This window comes from Symphalangus syndactylus, chromosome 4 (genome assembly GCF_028878055.3).
Source record: "Symphalangus syndactylus isolate Jambi chromosome 4, NHGRI_mSymSyn1-v2.1_pri, whole genome shotgun sequence".
NCBI lineage: Eukaryota > Metazoa > Chordata > Mammalia > Primates > Hylobatidae > Symphalangus > Symphalangus syndactylus.
In genome coordinates, this window is record NC_072426.2 from 53,908,935 (window position 1) to 53,927,793 (window position 18,859).

Consider the following 18,859-nt stretch of genomic DNA (forward strand, 5'->3'; position numbering starts at 1 on the left):
AGGCATTAGATTCTCATAAGGAGCATGCAACCTAGATCCCTTGTGTGCACATTTCACAATAGGATTCGTGCTCCTGTGAGAATCTAATGCCGCCACTGATCTGGCAGGAGGTGGGGCTCAGGTGGTAATGTGAGTGATGGGGAGTGGCTGTAAATACAGATGAAGCTTCACTCACTTGCCCACTACTCACCTCCTGCTGTGTGGCCTGGTTCCTAACAGGCTATGTGCTGATATTGTGGGGTTGGGTAATCCTGCTGTAGCAGGGTTGGGAATCCCCTGCTGTAGTATACATCTCTAGAACTTACTTATCCTGTGTAACTGAAACTTTGTATCCGTTGACCAACATCTTCCCATTCCTCCCTTCCCCTGCCCCTTACCTCTACTCCTACTTCCTGGCAACCACCATTCTACTCTCTGCTTCTGTGTGTTCAGCCTTTTTAGATTCCACATGTAAGTGAGATCATGCAGTATTTGTCTTTCTGTGCCTGGCTTATTTCACTTATCATAATGTCCTCCATGTTCATTAATGTTGCCAAAAATGACAGGATTTCTTTCTTTTTTAAGGCTGGATAGTATTACATTGTGTCTATATACCACATTTTCTTTATCCATTCATCTGTCAATGGACTCTTAGGTTGTTTTTATATCCTGGCTTTTACGCAATGAACATGAGAGTGTAGGTGTCTCTTTGACAAACTGATTTCACTTTCTTTGAAGATGTACCCAGAAGTGGGACTGCTGGATCATATGGTAGTCCTATTTTTAACTTTTTCAGAAACTTCCATACTGTTTTCTATAATGGATATGCTAATTTACATTTCAACCAACAGTAAACAGGGGTTCCAATATTCCTTGCCTTTTTAGTAGATATCTTATGAAAATAACTTTAAAATCATACATGCGTGTCTGGTAGTCAGTTTTGGAACTCGAGTTGCGAACCTTCCCAACAGCTACCTTCTCCTGCCTGTCATGGTTTCAGTCCCCGCACCAGTGGAGTGACTTTCCTCAATATAGTAAAAACTGTACACATTATTTGTACAATTTTTTGTTAATTATTACCACATGTACCAATATATATGAAGGCCAATGATCCTAACTGGAGTATATTTTGTAGACTGAGGAAAACACAATTTTTATCTTTATTATAATGCCTTTGACATACTTTCGGTCACAGTTTGTAATGGGTTTGCACATAGAAGATTAGAGATGAGATGGTGAGTGTCTTCAGTTTAAGCTGCTATAACAAAATACCTTGGGCTGGGTGGTTTAAACAACAAATATTTATTTCTCACAGTTCTGGAGGCTGGATAATGTAAGATCAAGGTGCTGGCAAATCTAGTATCTAGTGAGGGCCCACTTCCTGGTTTGCAGATGACTGTCTTCTTGTGTCCTCACATGAGGGAGAAAAAGGGAGTGTAAGCTCTCCTATCTCTTCTGATAAGGGCACTAATACAGTTCACAAAGCATCCACCCTTAGAACCTAATTACTTCCTAGAGGTCCCACCTCCTAATACCATCACACTGGGGGTTAAGACACAACATATGAATTTTGGTGGGACACAAACATTGAGTCCATAGCAGTGAGAGTTGGTGGTGGTTGGGTGGCAGAGCCAGGGGTTGAGGGTAAGAATTGGAAAAGGTGGGCATTGGAATCGAAAAGAGAGAATGAGATGTCACTCAGTGTCCTGAGGCTGAGAAGAGATTTCAAAGTATTAGATCAGACAGGAAGTTTTCAAGGGAAGTATTCTACCATAGAAGGCACCTCTTTCATATCTCTTGTAAAATCTTTAGTAACATTTGCATTTCACACTAATGTTTTTGTGTAAGAGGAAGTTCTTTTAGGTGAGTTTGGAGAAGAACAGAGTTCCAGCTGCCCATCTGGGAGATAAGTATATTTAAAAGTAACTGGTACCATGACACATATGTATCATTCAGGAACCTACTTCTTTGCTTTAACATATGATTTGCAGGGAGGTTTATGTTAGTTCATATAAATCTGCCCTTTTTTTTTGTAACCACTGCTATTTTGAACAATAGTGCAGTGAACATCCTTTTATATAAAACTTTATAACTATGCTAAGAGTATTTTTGTGCATAGATATCAGGTGTGGAATTTCTGGGTCAAATAGGAAGTCTACTTTATGTTTAGATGCTCCTACCCATTGCCTTCTGAAAAGCTCTGCTTTCTCTTAACAGTATATAAAATGCCCTTTTACTCTTCACCAGCATTTCATTTTGTTAGTCTTCTATTTTCAGTCTGAGAATTAAAAAGCGATTCTCATTACAGTTTATCAGTGATGATTAAAATTGTATGTGTGTGTTTTTCGTTTTTTTTTTTTGACATGGTCTTGCTCTATCACCCAGGCTGGAGTGCAGTGGCACGATCTCCACTCACTGCAGCCTCCACCTCCCAGGCTCAAGCAGTCTTCCACCTCAGCCTCCCGAGTAGTGCACACCACCACGCTTGGCTAAATCTAACTGTCCATCCACCTGTTTTTTTATTTATCTTGCCTGACCCAATATTCACCAAATATTTGGAATCCTATTACCATTTTAGTATCCGTAAAAATTCTACAGATTTATGTTATGTAGAAAACTATGTCCTATTCAGGAACTGTCTTTAATATTTATAGAACGTGATTTTTTTCATAGGACTAAAATTGCTCTCTTGTTGTTTGTCTCTTTGAACTTTAGGAATCTTTACGTATTTCTTTATAGATGGTACATAAATCTCAATTTAAAAAAATTACCAATTTCTTTAGCCATCCTGCCTAGAAAACAAGTTATCTATTAGAGGAGCTAGTATAGTTACTGAGAGTTGTTACATATGAGTTATTTATATTAGGCTGCCTATTTTTATGCAGAAAATTCTCCTGTACAATAACTGTGATGAGTGTGAAAACTGTATCTTCATGAGTGAAGCTACAGGTGTATGTTATCTGGATAGTTCTGTGAAGCCACACGGTTGTCATTTCCATCTATTTCAGGAGCTGCATTGTAGAGGAGAGAATACACTTGTTCAGCACGCTCTAAGTTAGCTGTAATAAGTGGTAGCTGTTGTAAAAAGGCTTAACTTTTCAGTTAATGGTCAAGTCAGCCAGCCTAGGAGGTCATGTGTTTGTTCAAAGCAGTGTTTGTGAGTAGCATCCTTAATTAGAGACATGAGTTATGGCTCTTACCAGTGTTGTTGAGGGGAAAGTTTCCTAACTTGGAATCTATGTTACTACCTTCCATAGCTTCATCTGAAAATCTGTGGTTATTTCTTCTCTTAGCAACTTCCCTTTGCCCTAATCAGGATTGTGGGGACTCAGTAGTTGGCTCCCTGGCATTGTGGCTTTGTACTGATGGATTTGTGGCTTTGAAGCAGTGGGAAGGTTGGACTTGGCTCTGCAAGACTATAGTTATGTAGGGACATCACCTAAATTTCATGCTTTTAACTTCTCTGTGTGGAGTGAGCTACTCATTTCTCTACTGAGCTTAAAGTAACTGACTTCTTCAATATCTCTCCAGTTTCAATTTATTTTTGTGAGGAGGAGTACTTTTCAAGAAGCCAGTTATAAATTTGACAGTAAAAATTTAATCCACAGAGCTTGTAAACATCCAGATGACATGTATTTTATGTAGCTTTAGCTTTATTGTGTGGCCCACTGGGATGGTAATGTGCTATGACATGAAATCTGAGTCTTCAATAATAAAACTCTATAAAAATAATCATTCTAGCAAACATACCTCTAGAATATTTTCTCCAAATTTATTTTATCTTTAGTTGTTTCTTCTAATTTTAATGTAGTTTTATTGGTTTGCACATATCCCAAAGAAGAAATACCATTACCAAGAAATACTTTTACCATGGAGTAATATATATTGTTGATAGTCAGTGTATAATTTTTAATTATAAATGGTCCTTTAATTGTAAATGGTCCTCACTTTCATTTTATTCTCATGGAATTAATATTTGATCTGTGTGGCTAGAAATGTATTAATAAATAATGTACATTATGCCAGAAACCTTCTGAAGCATTTTTGAGACATTCTAGTAGGTGTTATAAATAGTGCCACAGATTTTATGTATTTTTTATATCTGCAAAAGTGTTGGTATATAAAAAGATATATTTCATAGTACTTGTTCATGGACTAGTTCATTTGTTACATTGGCAGATGTTGGTGTCATCAGTGACTTGGCATACAAATGGGATGTTCTACAGAAAATCGTAGGGTTATTAAGTATCATTTGATCAACAAATCAGTGAAAAGCTTGGCATTCTTTAGAGGTGAAAAAATGAAGGAGAAGCACCTTTAAAAAAGCTTAATTTCATCTGATACTTGTAAAATATATCTTGGAGACAGAAGTTCTCTATTTGCAACAGGCAAGCATCTTACTGTGCCTTGCTTAAATTAGGTGGCTTCTCAATGTCTTCCAGTTGGTTGAATGCATGGGTTTTCTGCCATCCCAACCCAGATGGTGGCATTGGCATCCTTCTTGACAAAAGTATTTATTCACCTGGCTATGTACAGACATCTTACTACTTAAAATATGCCATTGGCTTTAGGCCAATATCTAGATGTTGTGGCTTTGGTTAAACATAGTTAAAAGGCATTATGCTATCCCAGGTTCTTTCATAATTAAGCAACTTAAGTCATGTTCACTTAAGTCATGTTATGTCCCGAATTTGGAAAGAGAAAAAATGAATTAGGGAGGAATATAGTATTTTTAGAAGATGGGAGCAACCCTGTATTCCAACCTGGATGCTCTAAAAACAAAATAGTTTCTACCTTTTTATGATAATGCTTTCTACTTATTGTTTTGTAGAAAATCCAAGCAGCAAAGTATAAAGAAGAAAGCAAACATTCTGTCAAATATCACTGTCTTTCCTATAAAAACCCTCCTCAATGTTTTGTAGAATGTCTTCCTAGACTCCATTCTATGTGTCTATATGTATGCGGCTTAAATGGTATTCTTTATATTATGTTTTGCATTCTGCTTTTGTCACCTAAAGAACGATATGCATGACTTTTCATATCTAAGAAAACAAATATATAATTATAATATCTACTACAGTTTAGTTAACCAGGTTTATGTCTTTTTATGGACATTTAGGAATTTTCTTTTTATTTAAAAAAAGTAGTTTGTGCAAAAATTTGTCAGTTGTATTTCTGTAAAGGGAATTGATTAGTCAAGGGATGTGCACATTTGTCATTTTGGTACGTAGAACCACATTGTTATGCAGAAAATTTTTATTCCCAATTACAGTATGTGGGATTGCCTGTTTTTACTCTTTAGTCAACACTGAATGGTATCCATCATCTTCATCTTTGGCAGTTTGATTAGTCACAGATAGTATTTTTATTTTTAATTTTTCATTCTTTTATCATATTCATGGCCTTAAATATTGATACCATATGTAATCTGACATCTCCATCTTATACCTTATTATCCAGACTTGAAATATTCAAGTACCTGTAATGCTAGACATCTCGTAATATTTATTTGAACTTGTCCAAAATTGAACCCCTGATGTTTTACTCAAACTTGTTTCTTGATGCTCTTCTGCATATCTGTTAGTGACTAATCCATCATTGCATTGCTCAGATCACAAATCTTGGAGTCATGCTTGCCTCCTTCTTTTTGTGTCTCATGCTTCATATCCAGGTACTTTCTCAAAACCTGTTCACTTTCAGAAGATATTTAGAACGCTATTACTTCTCTTCACAACTGTGGCTACCACCCTGGATAAGCTCTAATTATCTCTCTCCTGCTGCATTGCTGTTGCTTCTCTGCTTTCTGTTTTCCCCTACATTTTGTTGTCAACACAGCCATCATGGCATCCTGTTAAATGTCAGGTGAATTGTGTGCCTCATCTGCTCAAAATCCTGCAGAAAGTTATATCTCTCTTAGAATAAAAGATAAAATTCCTGCACTGGCTAGCCAGGCCATACACGATTTGCTTCTCCTCCTCTACTTCTCCCATTCTTCTGACTGCATCTCCCCACTTCTCTGCCCCTTTCACATGGCTCCAACCATGCTGGCTTCCGTGATGTTTCCTGCCTAGGTCACCCAAATACCCACCCTTGCTCCCTCATATCCATCAGATCTTATCTCGTAGGTCACCTTCTCAGCTAGAATTTTCTTGACCACCTATTTAAAATTGCTACCCCATTCTCTGAAATATTTGCTGTCTTCTTTCTTGCTTTATTTTTCTCCATCACATTTATCCCTTCCTAATATACTACATACTTTTTCATTTGTTTATTGTCCTTCTCCTCTGCTAGTGTAAAAGCTTCATGATAGCAGGGATGTTGTCTTTTCATTCATGGCTATAGGCTCAGCATCTAAAATAGGACTTGCTAGTAGAGGCGTGAAACGCATAGCGTAGACCTGGCATAAAATAAAGTGATGAATGAAATTTTAGGAGTGCTATTTGGAAGGGAGTCGTTTTGTCCATTTTCATCTTTTCTTATTAAGATGCCATAACTTCTTATATTAGCAACATGACGCTTTTGTTTTATGTTGCAGATATTTATTTTGTCATCAAAGATTTTTGCTTTGCAGCTTTAAGTTTATTTATTTCTGTCATTTCAATGTCTGGTTTACCTTGCTTGGAAAGCCTTTCCGGACTCAAAAGTTATTTAAAAATTTACTCAGATTTTCTTCTAGTACACTTAAAGTGTTATTCCTCATTTTAAGAAAAATACCTGAATTGATTTGCAGTTTATCTTATTGTAAGAGGTGAGTAGTAGATCCAACATTACTTTTTCCTGAATATCTGGATGTTTGCCTCAAAGCCATTTACTAAACTTTCTACTCTTTTCCCACCAATTTTAAATGCCATATTTCTCCTGTACTAAATGTTCACGTATTTTATGTAGTGCGAGAGACCTACTTGTTTTTCTGTTTTATTAATCTATGTATTTCCATGCTGTCGTTTTAATTTCTTTGGCTAAATAGCACATTAGATTATCTGTCATTTATCCTGACTAATCTTAAATATCTGTTCTTTCATGCTTTCTCTATATCTTTCACAACTAAAACCAAACATGAAAATGTCTTTCTCACCAACATTATGCTAATAGGTTATGCTTGTATGTTTAATATTATGTCTGCTAAACTAAGAAAATATATAAATTAATAGGCTATAAATAAAGTGACTTTTCTTTAAATTACTTTTTTTGTTTTTGTCACATGTATTATAAAAACCCATCAGTTATATGATTTTTTTATGTAATATGAGATAATAGTTTAATTTTTGACTTTTTAGCATTTATGAGAATTATTATCATGCCATCTATAGTAGAATAAGATTTTATTTACTGATTTTTGCCAAATGGGTTTATACTGATGTGTAATGTAAAAGAGGTGGAGTGAGCAGTGTTTGCTGTTTTGTTTTGGTTTTGTTTTTGAATTTTAGATCTAGTTACTGGCATTTCATTGTTCCTTGTTTGTCAGTATATTTTTGTTTCTTATGTACCTGGGCGCTTAATATTGTTTGGGGAATCTATGCTGTTTGACCTTCACAAGTTACTGCAACTTTTTGAGCCTTAGTTTTATCATTTGTAAACTGGAGTCAGTAATAGTGTTTTATTAATCCAGTTACTGTTGTAATTAAGTGAAATGATTTATGTAAAGTGTTTAGAATAGCACTTGACACAAATTAAATATTTAATGAATGTTAATTAGGGTTAATTATAACATGAATAAGTGCTCTAGTGTAATTTAGGGGAAAAGCAGCACCTAGGACTAAAATTATTTGAACTGATTCAGTGAAGTTGAGAGAAAAGGGTGAAAACAATTTCTCTTTTAGTAATTTATTTTATCTGTGTTGCAAATATTGTACCAGCAGAGTAAAAGCCTGGCCAGGGATAGAGGAGGCTTAGTTTTCAGAGAAAGTACATACAGTTTCACTACAAAGTACGCCCTGAGAAATCTCAGTGTGTATTCAGATTAGCAGTTTGAGATAATAGGAATAATTTTTTTTTTTTACTATTTGTCAAGTTAATAATTATTGTGAGCATTCGAAAGTTATTTTTCCTCTTGCAAACGCAGCACATTTGTCTTTACAATTTTATGGTGGAAGAATGGCACTAGAAGAAACAGATACTGTCCACCTTCCCTTCTTTCCTCTTTCGCATCATGAATCCAAGCTCCACTCGTTCATTGTAATGACTGGTTGATTCTAGATCCTCCTGACTCAGTGTCTTTCCTCTGCAGACCCACTCTGAGGAGAGACCGTTCCAATGTGAAGAATGCAAAGCTTTGTTCCGGACCCCATTTTCTTTGCAGAGACACCTGCTAATACATAACAGTAAGTCACGATTCAGGCAGTTGAGAATATAAGGAATTATCTCATACTTTGTTGTTTTAACCTTTGAGAATGTAGACATCCCAGAGGTGTGCCTATAAGTATTTATATAATCTGACTTTAAACATAAGAAAGACCAAAAATTCTGCCTTTCACCTTTTTTCGCTTTATATTTGCTTTATTTTTCCACAGTAATATTATTTTATGAGATATTTTATTTTCTATAATTTCTTCCCATTATTTAAAGTTTGTATATAAAAGCAGTTTCCATATTCAGGAAGACATCTTTGAGTTTTGTTTTGACACATGATTTTGTTTCCTTTCAAATATAATGATTAAGAAAACATGTCAGACTCTTTAAAATATGCAGATATCTGGCATCGTTTTATGAGCTCACAAACTTTTCAAGTTGTAAAGGATCAGAGTGCACATCTAATCTGACACCTTAATTTGAGGGGGATACAAAATATTGAGGCTCCAAAGCACCATGACATACTCAAGATTTCACAGCACAAGGAGTAGCAAACAGGTCCCTGATAGGTGCTTTTCATACTTAACCACTGCCTGAGATTTCTTCTTTTGTCAGAGGCAATTTTTTTCTTTTGGATTAATTTTATACATGCACACCATGAGGTGCGTTTCCTACTTGCTACTGTCTCAGATTTCTTTTTTTTGCAGTCACATTCTTTTTCTTTCTGATTAAGTTTCATACATACGCACCATGAAAGTCTAATGCCTACACTCAGAGCTCTTTTTACAACACCACAGAATGTCCAGTTATATCACTAAAGGATATCCCTTTATTGAGAAGAACGTGTTATTGCCAAGCTGAGTTTTAAAGTGGATTCTCTGTTTAGATGCTGAAGTAGCCAGAAACTTACTACAATACTATATCTAAAATTAATGGAAAAATTGTGTACCATGGGTAATATTTACACTTCTTACTTTTAAGTTAATTAGCTTAATCAGTAGAAAATCCTCTATACACATGAAGTTCCTATTGCTGCTTAAACTTTTAATATTCCTGAGGAAAGAAAAAATAATTAATTTTGACAGTTGGTTATACAGAGGCAGTATCTTGGAGAAATTTCCTCTGATCAAGTGTTTAAAATGCAAAATAATGAATATACTAAGATTTCTTAAAATAAGTATTGAGTGGTAATGATTCTGATGAAATGCAATCTGCTTCCTGTAAAAAAAAAGGCAGTGTTATGCTCTCAGGCCATTCTGCATTCGGCTCACAGGTCTAAAGAAGTTATTAGCACAACATACCATTTTTCTTATTAAAAAGAACTATGTGTTCAAAAATAAAATTTGTTGTGCAATTGCAGGAATTTCTATTGTAGCTCATTACCAGTTTGATTTAGAAAAATAACTGTTATGAGATGAATGAATGTTAGAATAGAGATTTGGACAAGTAAACCTCATTCATACTATTGAAATATGGCTAAATTTGACTTGATGCTTGGGAAATTTTGCTTGGGAATGATGAAATTTTATTTCTAATAACAGCAGGGAATTCTTAACAGAAGTAATCTACCACCTTTGCTTTCAGTTTTTTGGTTCTCATTCACTTGAGAAATAGGATTAAAGTGACTATGTGTAGACTGTGCTGTGGAGTATGTATTTAATATGATGTTGATCAGCACATTAATCACAGGCTTTATGAAGATGCATCGTGACATTTGGCCAGGAAAATCAACTTTGATAACTGAGTGAGTAAATGAGTTATTTAAGGGAAATAAAGTTAGATATCAGTTAGTGAAAAGAATGGGAAAACCAGAAATGGCTAAAATAGAGAGGACAAAATACTATGTCTTATGAAATATGAAAATTAAAACCCATTTATTTAACTTTAAAATATGAAAGCTATTGTTAGAAACTTCCATCAGCTTTCTGGCTCAAAATGTGAAGAATAACTTGTAATAATTTTGGAAATTATTGCTATTTCCCAATATGCTGAAAACCAAAAGACAAGTTGCTGGCTAGCTTGTAGGTACTAAGATAGGGAAAAAATCTGATAAATTTAACACAAAGAAATCTGCAATTAAAGTATGAAAGAAGAAAGGTAAGGACTTCCTTGCTATAGCTTGATGAGATTTTGTACAGGGACCAACATTTTTATTCACATGATAGTTTAATGAAAATGCCTTGATAGGAGCAATCTTAGAGGTTTTTTAAAAAAATCTCTTTCAGTACCTGAATAGATTTGATATTAACATTAATGTTTACAGTCTTATATCAACTGATATTTCCTTATTCTATCACTGATTATACATCTTATACAAACAGAATGTTTAAATAAAACGAAAAGAATAAAGATAAAGTAGTGTATAAGAATAATACTCTGCAACAAAAACACACAAAAAACCAAGCTCTCAGAATCCACATAGTTCATGCATTGTATGGATGTGACTTTGTTTCAGACATTAAATTTCAAAAGGACTCTAAGAGACTTTAAGTTAGAGAGGGATAATTCTATTTAGAAAGACAAGGAGAAGGTAATTTTTCTTTTCCTTTTCTCTTTCTTTTTGTCCCTCCCTCCCTTCCTTTCTTCCTTCCTTTCATGTGAAGAAATAATAGTCTTCACATTTCTAAATTTAGTGCTAGTTATGATGGAAGGAATTTAGAAGAGCTTGGCTAAAATTGAGATAATATCTTATTTAGATACAGAAATTTAATTATTCTTAATTTTGCCTTGTTATCAATACAATATGGGAATCTATGCTAATATGATTGTTTTCTAAAAAGGGAAATTATATTCAAATACTAGTCTGTCTTATTTATATAGTCACATACTACATACATTTTATACTGTATTGTTATTAAACATTGTGTTCTAATTGCACACATTCATTGCTGAAATTGTATTTAAAATGGCCACTAAAACTTAGGCCTATGTGTTAAGAAGAACTATAAAAATAGCATTGTATGAAAGTTAGAAAGTACCATAAGATTTCTATATATAGTTTCTGAGGTTGTTTTCCCTTCAGCCCTAGGCTGGATAATGAGAAGAAAGTGAAATACCCAGGGTGGCTGCTAGTCTTCATCCTCCTATCCCAATTTAATTCCTCTCTGAAAGACCCCCATCCCTCAAAGCCTTGGAGACTTTTTACAACTGCCCACGGGCTGAATCAGGGAGCCTCCAGTCCAGGTTCCTGAGTCGGTACTGAGGAAGCAGGGGCGTTGTAACCCTTTCCCTCTCCCAGAATGGGAGGACCTGAGCTCTGATGCACACCCTCTGCCCTCAGAGGCTTTCCTCCTCAGCTGTCTACCTACGATCCAGTTCTGCCTATTATCTATTCACAGGAGTTTATAGGGACAGTGGTGGGATTTGAGGGGACTTTGGGAGGGGCCCAAAGGCAACTCACCTCGCTTGACAGAGGCCTTGTGTCACTGGAGTCTATTTACCTCAAATCCCAGCCCCTGCTTTAGAAGTATATACTTTAAAAAAATGTTCATGGTAACTTTGAGAATTTTGCTAATTCAGTCCCCACATTTTCCAGTTGAGAAGACTGAAATGTAAGATGAAAGGACTTCTGCCTGGTCACACAGTGAATTAGCAAATAATGGAACTGGAATTTGTTGTAAAAAATAAAAAGTTACATTCTTAGAGCTACAAAGCCAACATTTTGGAGAAAGCAACTAAGTCTGGCATACATGGGAGGAAATTAATAGGACCCTCCTATTGCTTCTTAAATGTTTCTCTTTGTTTCTAAGGTGAGAGGACTTTCAAGTGCCATCACTGCGATGCTACCTTTAAGAGGAAGGATACATTAAATGTTCATGTCCAGGTGGTTCATGAAAGACACAAGAAGTATAGGTGTGAGCTATGTAATAAGGCCTTTGTTACACCTTCAGTGCTTAGAAGTCATAAGAAAGTAAGTGGAAGTCTTCTGTTAGTTTGAACAGATTACATATTTAAGCAGTATGGGTATATATGTTAACTAACGTGATAATTATATATTAATCTATCAAAATATTTACTCAGAATGACAAATGCGTGATTTATATCAGCTCTTCAGACAATGTTCACTTTCTTCATCTTTCAGGATAGACCTATTTTTTTCCGTGAATGAGAACCTGAGTTAGATGTAGACTCTTCATAACCCATAGCTTTGCTGATAGGTGGCTTCTAAAAAGTACTCAATGAGCAGGAGCTTATCAATTTTTATATATTTTTGGATTAATGTAGGCTGTTTCTTTCTAAGAAATATGAGTAGTACTTTAATAATTTTATATTTCAAAGTGAATTCTTATGTTTATTGGCAAGTTAATAGACTGAGCCCTTTTGTTATTGGGATAGTCTTTGATCCTACCTCTCTAGAGCATAGGGAAGTTTCTGGTACAGAATGGGGACTTGATTAATATTTGCCTAACTCAAAGAAAATGTTCATATAGTGATTTGGAGATTTTTGTGTGTGTGTCTTATGCTACTTGGGTCATTACCTCAAGGGAATCAAGTTTATTTTTTACTTGCTCAATAATGCATCTTAAAGTATGTATTTTAAATAGTAAAATTTGTATTGTAACAAATACACTTAAAGGTTTTAATGTTAACTTTTTTCCTTATTTTGGAGACAGTCTCGCTCTTTTGCCAGGCTGTAGTGCAGTGGTGTCATCATAGCTTACTGTACCCTTGAACTGAACACCTGGGCTCAAGTGATCCTTCTGTCGAAACCTCCCAAGTAGCTGAGACTAGTCATGTCTCACCATGCCCAGCTAATTTTTTTAAATTTTTGTAGAGACAGGGTCTTGCTGTGTTGCCCATTATGGTCTTGAACTCCTGGGCTCAAGCTATCCTCCTCTGAAAGTGCTGGAATTACAGGCATGAGCCACTGCACTCAGGCAGTGTTAACTTTAGAAGTAACCATGAAGTATGGTAATTTTCTGCCATTAGTATGTGATACTGAATGAATGTGAAGAAATAACTCCTGCTTCAGTATCATATCTATCTTATCTATCCTTAATACAACTGTTTCAAAAGGACTGAATTGAGTAACTTTCTTTTCCTGTATTTTTTTAATATTTAATTTTTATGGGTACATAGTAGATACAGTTAAATACAGGAGATATTTTATATATATATATATAGTTTGTTTGTTTGAGTCAGAGTCTCACTCCGTCACCCAGGCTGGAGTGCAGTGGTGCCATCTCGGCTCTCCGCAACCTGTGCCTCCTGGGTTCAAGCAATTCTTGAGCCTCAACCCCCCAAGTAGCTAGGATTATAGGTGCCTGCTACCACGCCTGACTAACTTTTTGTATTTTTAGTAGAGATGGGGTTTCACCATGCTGGCCAGGCTGGCCTTGAACTCTTGACCTCAAGTGATGTGCCCGCCTTGGGTTCTCAAAGTTCTGGGATTATAGGCATAAGCCACTGTGCCCAGCCTGAGATATTGTATTTTGATACAGGTATTCAGTATATAATAATCACATCTAGGGTATATGAGTTCCTGTATTTTTAATGCTGAGTAATAATGATATTATCTGTTTTTTTTAGCTCTCTGAATAAACTAGTCTTTCAACTTTCTTTGCTTGAATTACTTTTTGCATGAATTTAACACATTTTTTTTGTCGACTTTCAATAAATAAAGGAAAAGTATAGTGAGCTTTCAAGAGAGATTACTTTGCAATAATAGTCACACAGTATATTTGTAGTGTATTGCTCATTTTCATCTCATAAATTTATTCAGTATTCTTAAAGTGAGCTGTTTCCATGCTTTCTTGTTCATATTTAAGGTAGTTTAGTATTATACCTTTAATGTCTTTTGAAACTAGCTAACCAAAATTGGAACCTAATAATAGATATATTTTTGAGTTAAATGAAAGGAATATTTTAATTTTTTTCATTACTATAACCCTAATATCCTTTAGTTTGGAACTTCTTCAGTTTGGAACCAATGGCAGTCACATAAATGAACAATGAAATACATAGCAGCAAAAGAAATGCTGTGATTTTATAAATAAATTACAAATAAATTAGTAATTACCTGTTTGGAATAATTCAGTGCTATAACAATAGATATGTATATATAATTTCTAAACAACCTTACACTAATGAAGGACAAATTGGCATATTTTGCCTCTTCTGTCAGGGAATGGAAAGAAGAGAGGTCTGTTATAAGTTAAAATGTTATATATTTTACTTTAGATTGAACCATAATGTGGACCAGGGGAGAAAAGGCTCTTACTGAAATGTAAAGATAAATAACTATTTTGTATATCAGCTTGTAGTAAAAATGGAAAGTTAAGTGCTTGCCAAATACAAAATCCAGGAGACGCTTGTTTTACACAGTGTTGTTGGCTAGCATGGTAGTTGATCCGACTGTGTTTTTCAAACTTGAGTATAATATAAATTGTTTCAAGGAAAAAAAATCAAAAGACACTGATACTGACTAAGGTCTTTAGTTTATCGCTCTTTAAAAATTATAAATGTAATAGTACATATCCAAATAAACATTTTAATACAAAATGCAAATTCACAAATTAAATAATAAGGCTGCAAAGTCAATTACGTTAATGTTAACAATTTAATATGGAAGATGAAAATGTTTTGCTATGGTGATGGTTCTTTGATGTTGTCAGGTGATGAGGTAATTGCCCCACTCCTTCTTCTCTATGACAGCCAGTGTTCTCTTCTGAGAAACGTCATTTAAAAAACCTTTTTCTATTCTTTTTTCATTAGTCTATGTCAGTTCAAATACTACTTGTCAGTAATTTGTTCTTAAGAACAAAGGCAAACACAGGCCCTGGAAGCTCTGTTTTGTGATTATAACTTAGATGACCATAACCTAGATGATAAAATTAATACTTTTATTAATTTTTAGGTTACACTGAAAAAAATTCTAAAAGTAGTCTTAGAAAGGATGTGTACATACCTGAAGGAATTGCTTTCCCCTCCCTTTTTCTCTGATCTCTTAAGTTTGAGAAACACTGGGACTTGAGAAATAGCTCTGACCCTTCATTTATTGGAATTATCTGTTTTTATGTTGGGAGCAAAACTGGTCTCCTAATGAGACCGTAGGGCCAGTTTAAAATGCTCTGTCTCCCTCCTCTTTTGGGGAGGGGTCATTCTTTTCTCTTTGAACTCTCCAGCATTTATCGAAACTTGCTTTTAACTATACTTATTCACCTTTCCTTGTGTGATTGTTTATGCCTAGATTAAAGGCATGTTGAGGGCAGAAATATGCTTTCAAATTGACTGCTCAGTTACCACCTGCTGATTTTAAAGGTCAAATCAGATTTATATTCCTTTTTGCTTTGCAGTAAAACCAGTCTAGTCAAACATCATAACACAAGTAATAGATGACTTTATTAAGATTAATTCTGTCCTCAAGAGTTAAATACACACAAAGAATGTGAAAAATGCTTCAAATGAAGTGTTTCTTGGCAGCTGGGAAGGGTAGCTATAGCCCTATTTTGATTATGTGGTTTTGCTAGAATATACTGGTTTGTATAATTTAATCATTTTTAGTTGGGGCTCCATGAGGGCTTAAAAAAGTAAACTGCAGAACAATTTTGAAATTAACACTAATGCATGATTCTAAGGCATTTTTTTTGAGCCAATGGGAATATCCATCATAAATTGTTTAAAATCTCATTGTGAAATTAAATCATTTTAATGAAATGTAATCCTAGAAAATAAGGATTTACTGTTGTCAGAGGCATTTAATCATCTTTACCTAATTCTTTGTATTTATCCTTAGCCTTTTTATCCCTTTCCTTTTAGACACATACAGGAGAAAAGGAGAAAATCTGTCCATATTGTGGTCAGAAATTTGCCAGCAGTGGTACACTTAGAGTTCATATCCGGAGCCACACAGGTATGGAGATTGTAATTAGACTAGTGAAAAAACCACTTAGAGAAATCACATGCTTCCAAGACAGGAAATATTGTAATAATACAAATATCTTCCAGATTAAGAATTAATCTTGGCTGTTTTCTCTCTCTTAAAGCATTGTACAATCCAGTTTTTTCATCTAGAAGAATTTGGAATGAGTATATTTTCTTAAACTAAGTAAAACATCTAAAGTGGAAATAATGTTTTTAATGTTTGGTTGTGATATAACTGTGTTTAACTTCTATATGATTCTAGTGGATGGAATTAGAGAATAACAGTTTCACTTTTTATAGATAGTTAAGGGCGTCAACTTGATTTATAATCCCTCCTGTAACCCATGTCAAATGTGGCCTTTTTACCTTGGAATGTTGCTTGAATGCTGTAGGATTTTATTGGATACCAGGGGGGTGATGTGAATGTAATATCTGTTATGCCACGGATTGCTTCCTAAAGGTCCCCTTCTTTTCTTAACCACTTCCTGTGTAATTTCTCCAATGAAAGAAAGCTGTGCCCTAGTGAAGGGTGAATGAACAACTAAATATACTTGAAAGAACCTTGTCTGGATTCTACCTATCATGTAGATAAGCCCTTGAAAAAGACTTGAAAGAATACTATTAATATTGATAACCAGATGATTTTACATTAGTCTGAAAACTTTTTTCAGTACCTAGACTCTAATTACATGGATAACTATGTGACTGGATTATACAGCTGAAGCTTCCTCTTCAAGGGCGGTAGTATATGACTTTCTCTACCTTTGTATCCCCAGTACCTAGCTCAATGTCTAGCATAACAACTGTATTGTCAATGGAGAAATGTTAAAGTAGGCCAAAGAATCAATACAGTGAATATTAGATATAGGTGGAGGAAGGGACACCCTTGGAGCATAATTTTTAATTTTCTGACTAAAACTTAAAGACATATGGTCAGCTTGGTATTTGTTATCTTAGAATAGGTACTTAAATACTTTTAAATGAAACACATAACCAAGAACAGATAGCTGTGGAATAATGGGTGCTCTAAAGAAGAAAAGGAAGATTTTTCTTAATTAGAAGTCATCTAGAGAAAGTGAGGCTTTTGGGATCAAGTGTTGCAGAAGCAGAGAGCCGCAAAATGAAAAGCAGAGGGCAGCACATAGGAATGAGAAGCAGAGAACCATGTTGAGGGCAGGTGTACTTAAAATTGTGCCAACGGCCAGTGGCACCAGGTACTGATGGTACATAAGTAAGGAACTAATGAAGAGTGAACAGAGAGAGTTTTGAAGTTCCTGGCTAGCGCTGCAGTCTAGTGGTGTAATCTTTGATGTCACTGGGCAGCCCTCTTTTATGTGTATTTGTGGCTGTATGGAGTAGGATGGAGTAGGGGCAGGAGAGAAATCAACAGCCCTTCACTCTGATATCAGTAATTCTTAGAAGATATCTTTGTGCCGTACTTAGACTTAGTTTGCCTAGCAGATATCATGCTGTATTAGTGTGCATGTACATATAATTTGTGTACGAAAGGAGGGCAAGTAAAGAATAGGAAACATGTATTATATGTACATATCAGAATAGTCAGTTTATGGTAATGCCCCAAGACATGATGTAATTGTGTTATGTTTGGTATAGTGTGTTTTTAAAAGGCGGGAACTTACATTGTTCAGAATGCATTAAGATATAGCTACCAGCACAGAAAAGATGAACCCAGTCCAGTAGAACCCTTGGTTATTCAAAATAATTCCATCCTAGAGGATATTGTATGCCTATATTTTATTTTACTTATAGTATGGCTAGGCAGTGGAGAAGAATAAAGCACTTACACTAGTAATTGCTCCTAAAATTTTAATTATTATTATCGTCCATAAAATTACAATAATAAGAGGATTTTTAGAGTTCCAAGAATTCTCTCTGATAAAATTATTAAGTATATGTCATGGTTTTTGTTGTCTTATGTTCTATATTATGTATAATTTAAAGTATATTCTACACTCCAAATCACTTTATGTATCATTTGGTTATTTATTGTGTACATGAGTCTGGGCCAAATTGTTGTATAGATTCTGGCCTATTAAATTTGGCTTCTGATCAAGAGAACTGGTCATCTAAATTCGGACAGCAGTGGTAAGGCACAATGAACCAACACATACAATTTGATTGATAGATAGATAAAGAAATTATATGTATGTGTTTGTCTATATATATATATACACATATACATATATACACACATGTCATATATAAATATATATATTTATATATAGTAATATATATTACTACATCATATGTGTATATATATATAGAGAGAGAGAGAGAAAGAGAGAGAGAGACAGAGAAGGAGAAAGTGGTGTATGTGTTTGTATGTCCACACAGAAGCTATAATTCTAATTGTCTATCTAGTTATTTACTTATAACCAGATATTTCTGTCTAAAATAAAACTTACTATACTTTCTCATTTTACAGTTCTTCTTTTGGTTATTTTAATGTCAAGCCTATGCCCTCAGTGACCACTGCCTAGCAGCGTGGCTGGGGTTGTGTTGGAAGTGGTTGGTGGCTGGCGTCTGGGCCTCCATAACAGCCCTGGCACAAATTTGTTTTCCTGCATGGACAAATGATGCTTTCGCTTCCCTTTTATTTGCTTTGTCCCGTCCCTCGAATGATAAGCATCCATTTGCCCTCCCAGGCTACAGCCTGGTTCAGTAATCACACAGTTTTATGCCGTTATTTCACTAGTACGACAGCAGA

At 35.0% G+C, this 18,859-nt stretch overlaps 1 protein-coding gene across 5 annotated transcripts in view; it reads left to right on the forward strand.

Moving 5' to 3' along the window:
• PRDM5 (PR/SET domain 5) overlaps nt 1–18,859 on the forward strand; it is a 224,831-nt gene that overhangs the window by 130,689 nt on the left and 75,283 nt on the right. For all 5 annotated transcript variants that reach the window (XR_008657098.2, XM_055274694.2, XM_055274695.2 and 2 more), the window contains 3 exons: nt 8,207–8,300; nt 12,018–12,178; nt 16,027–16,120. Coding sequence is in view for 4 of the 5 variants with exons in the window: in XM_055274694.2 (XP_055130669.1) it covers nt 8,207–8,300; nt 12,018–12,178; nt 16,027–16,120 (349 nt within the window). In the remaining variant the exon portion in view is untranslated. The remainder of the gene's footprint in view (nt 1–8,206; nt 8,301–12,017; nt 12,179–16,026; nt 16,121–18,859) is intronic.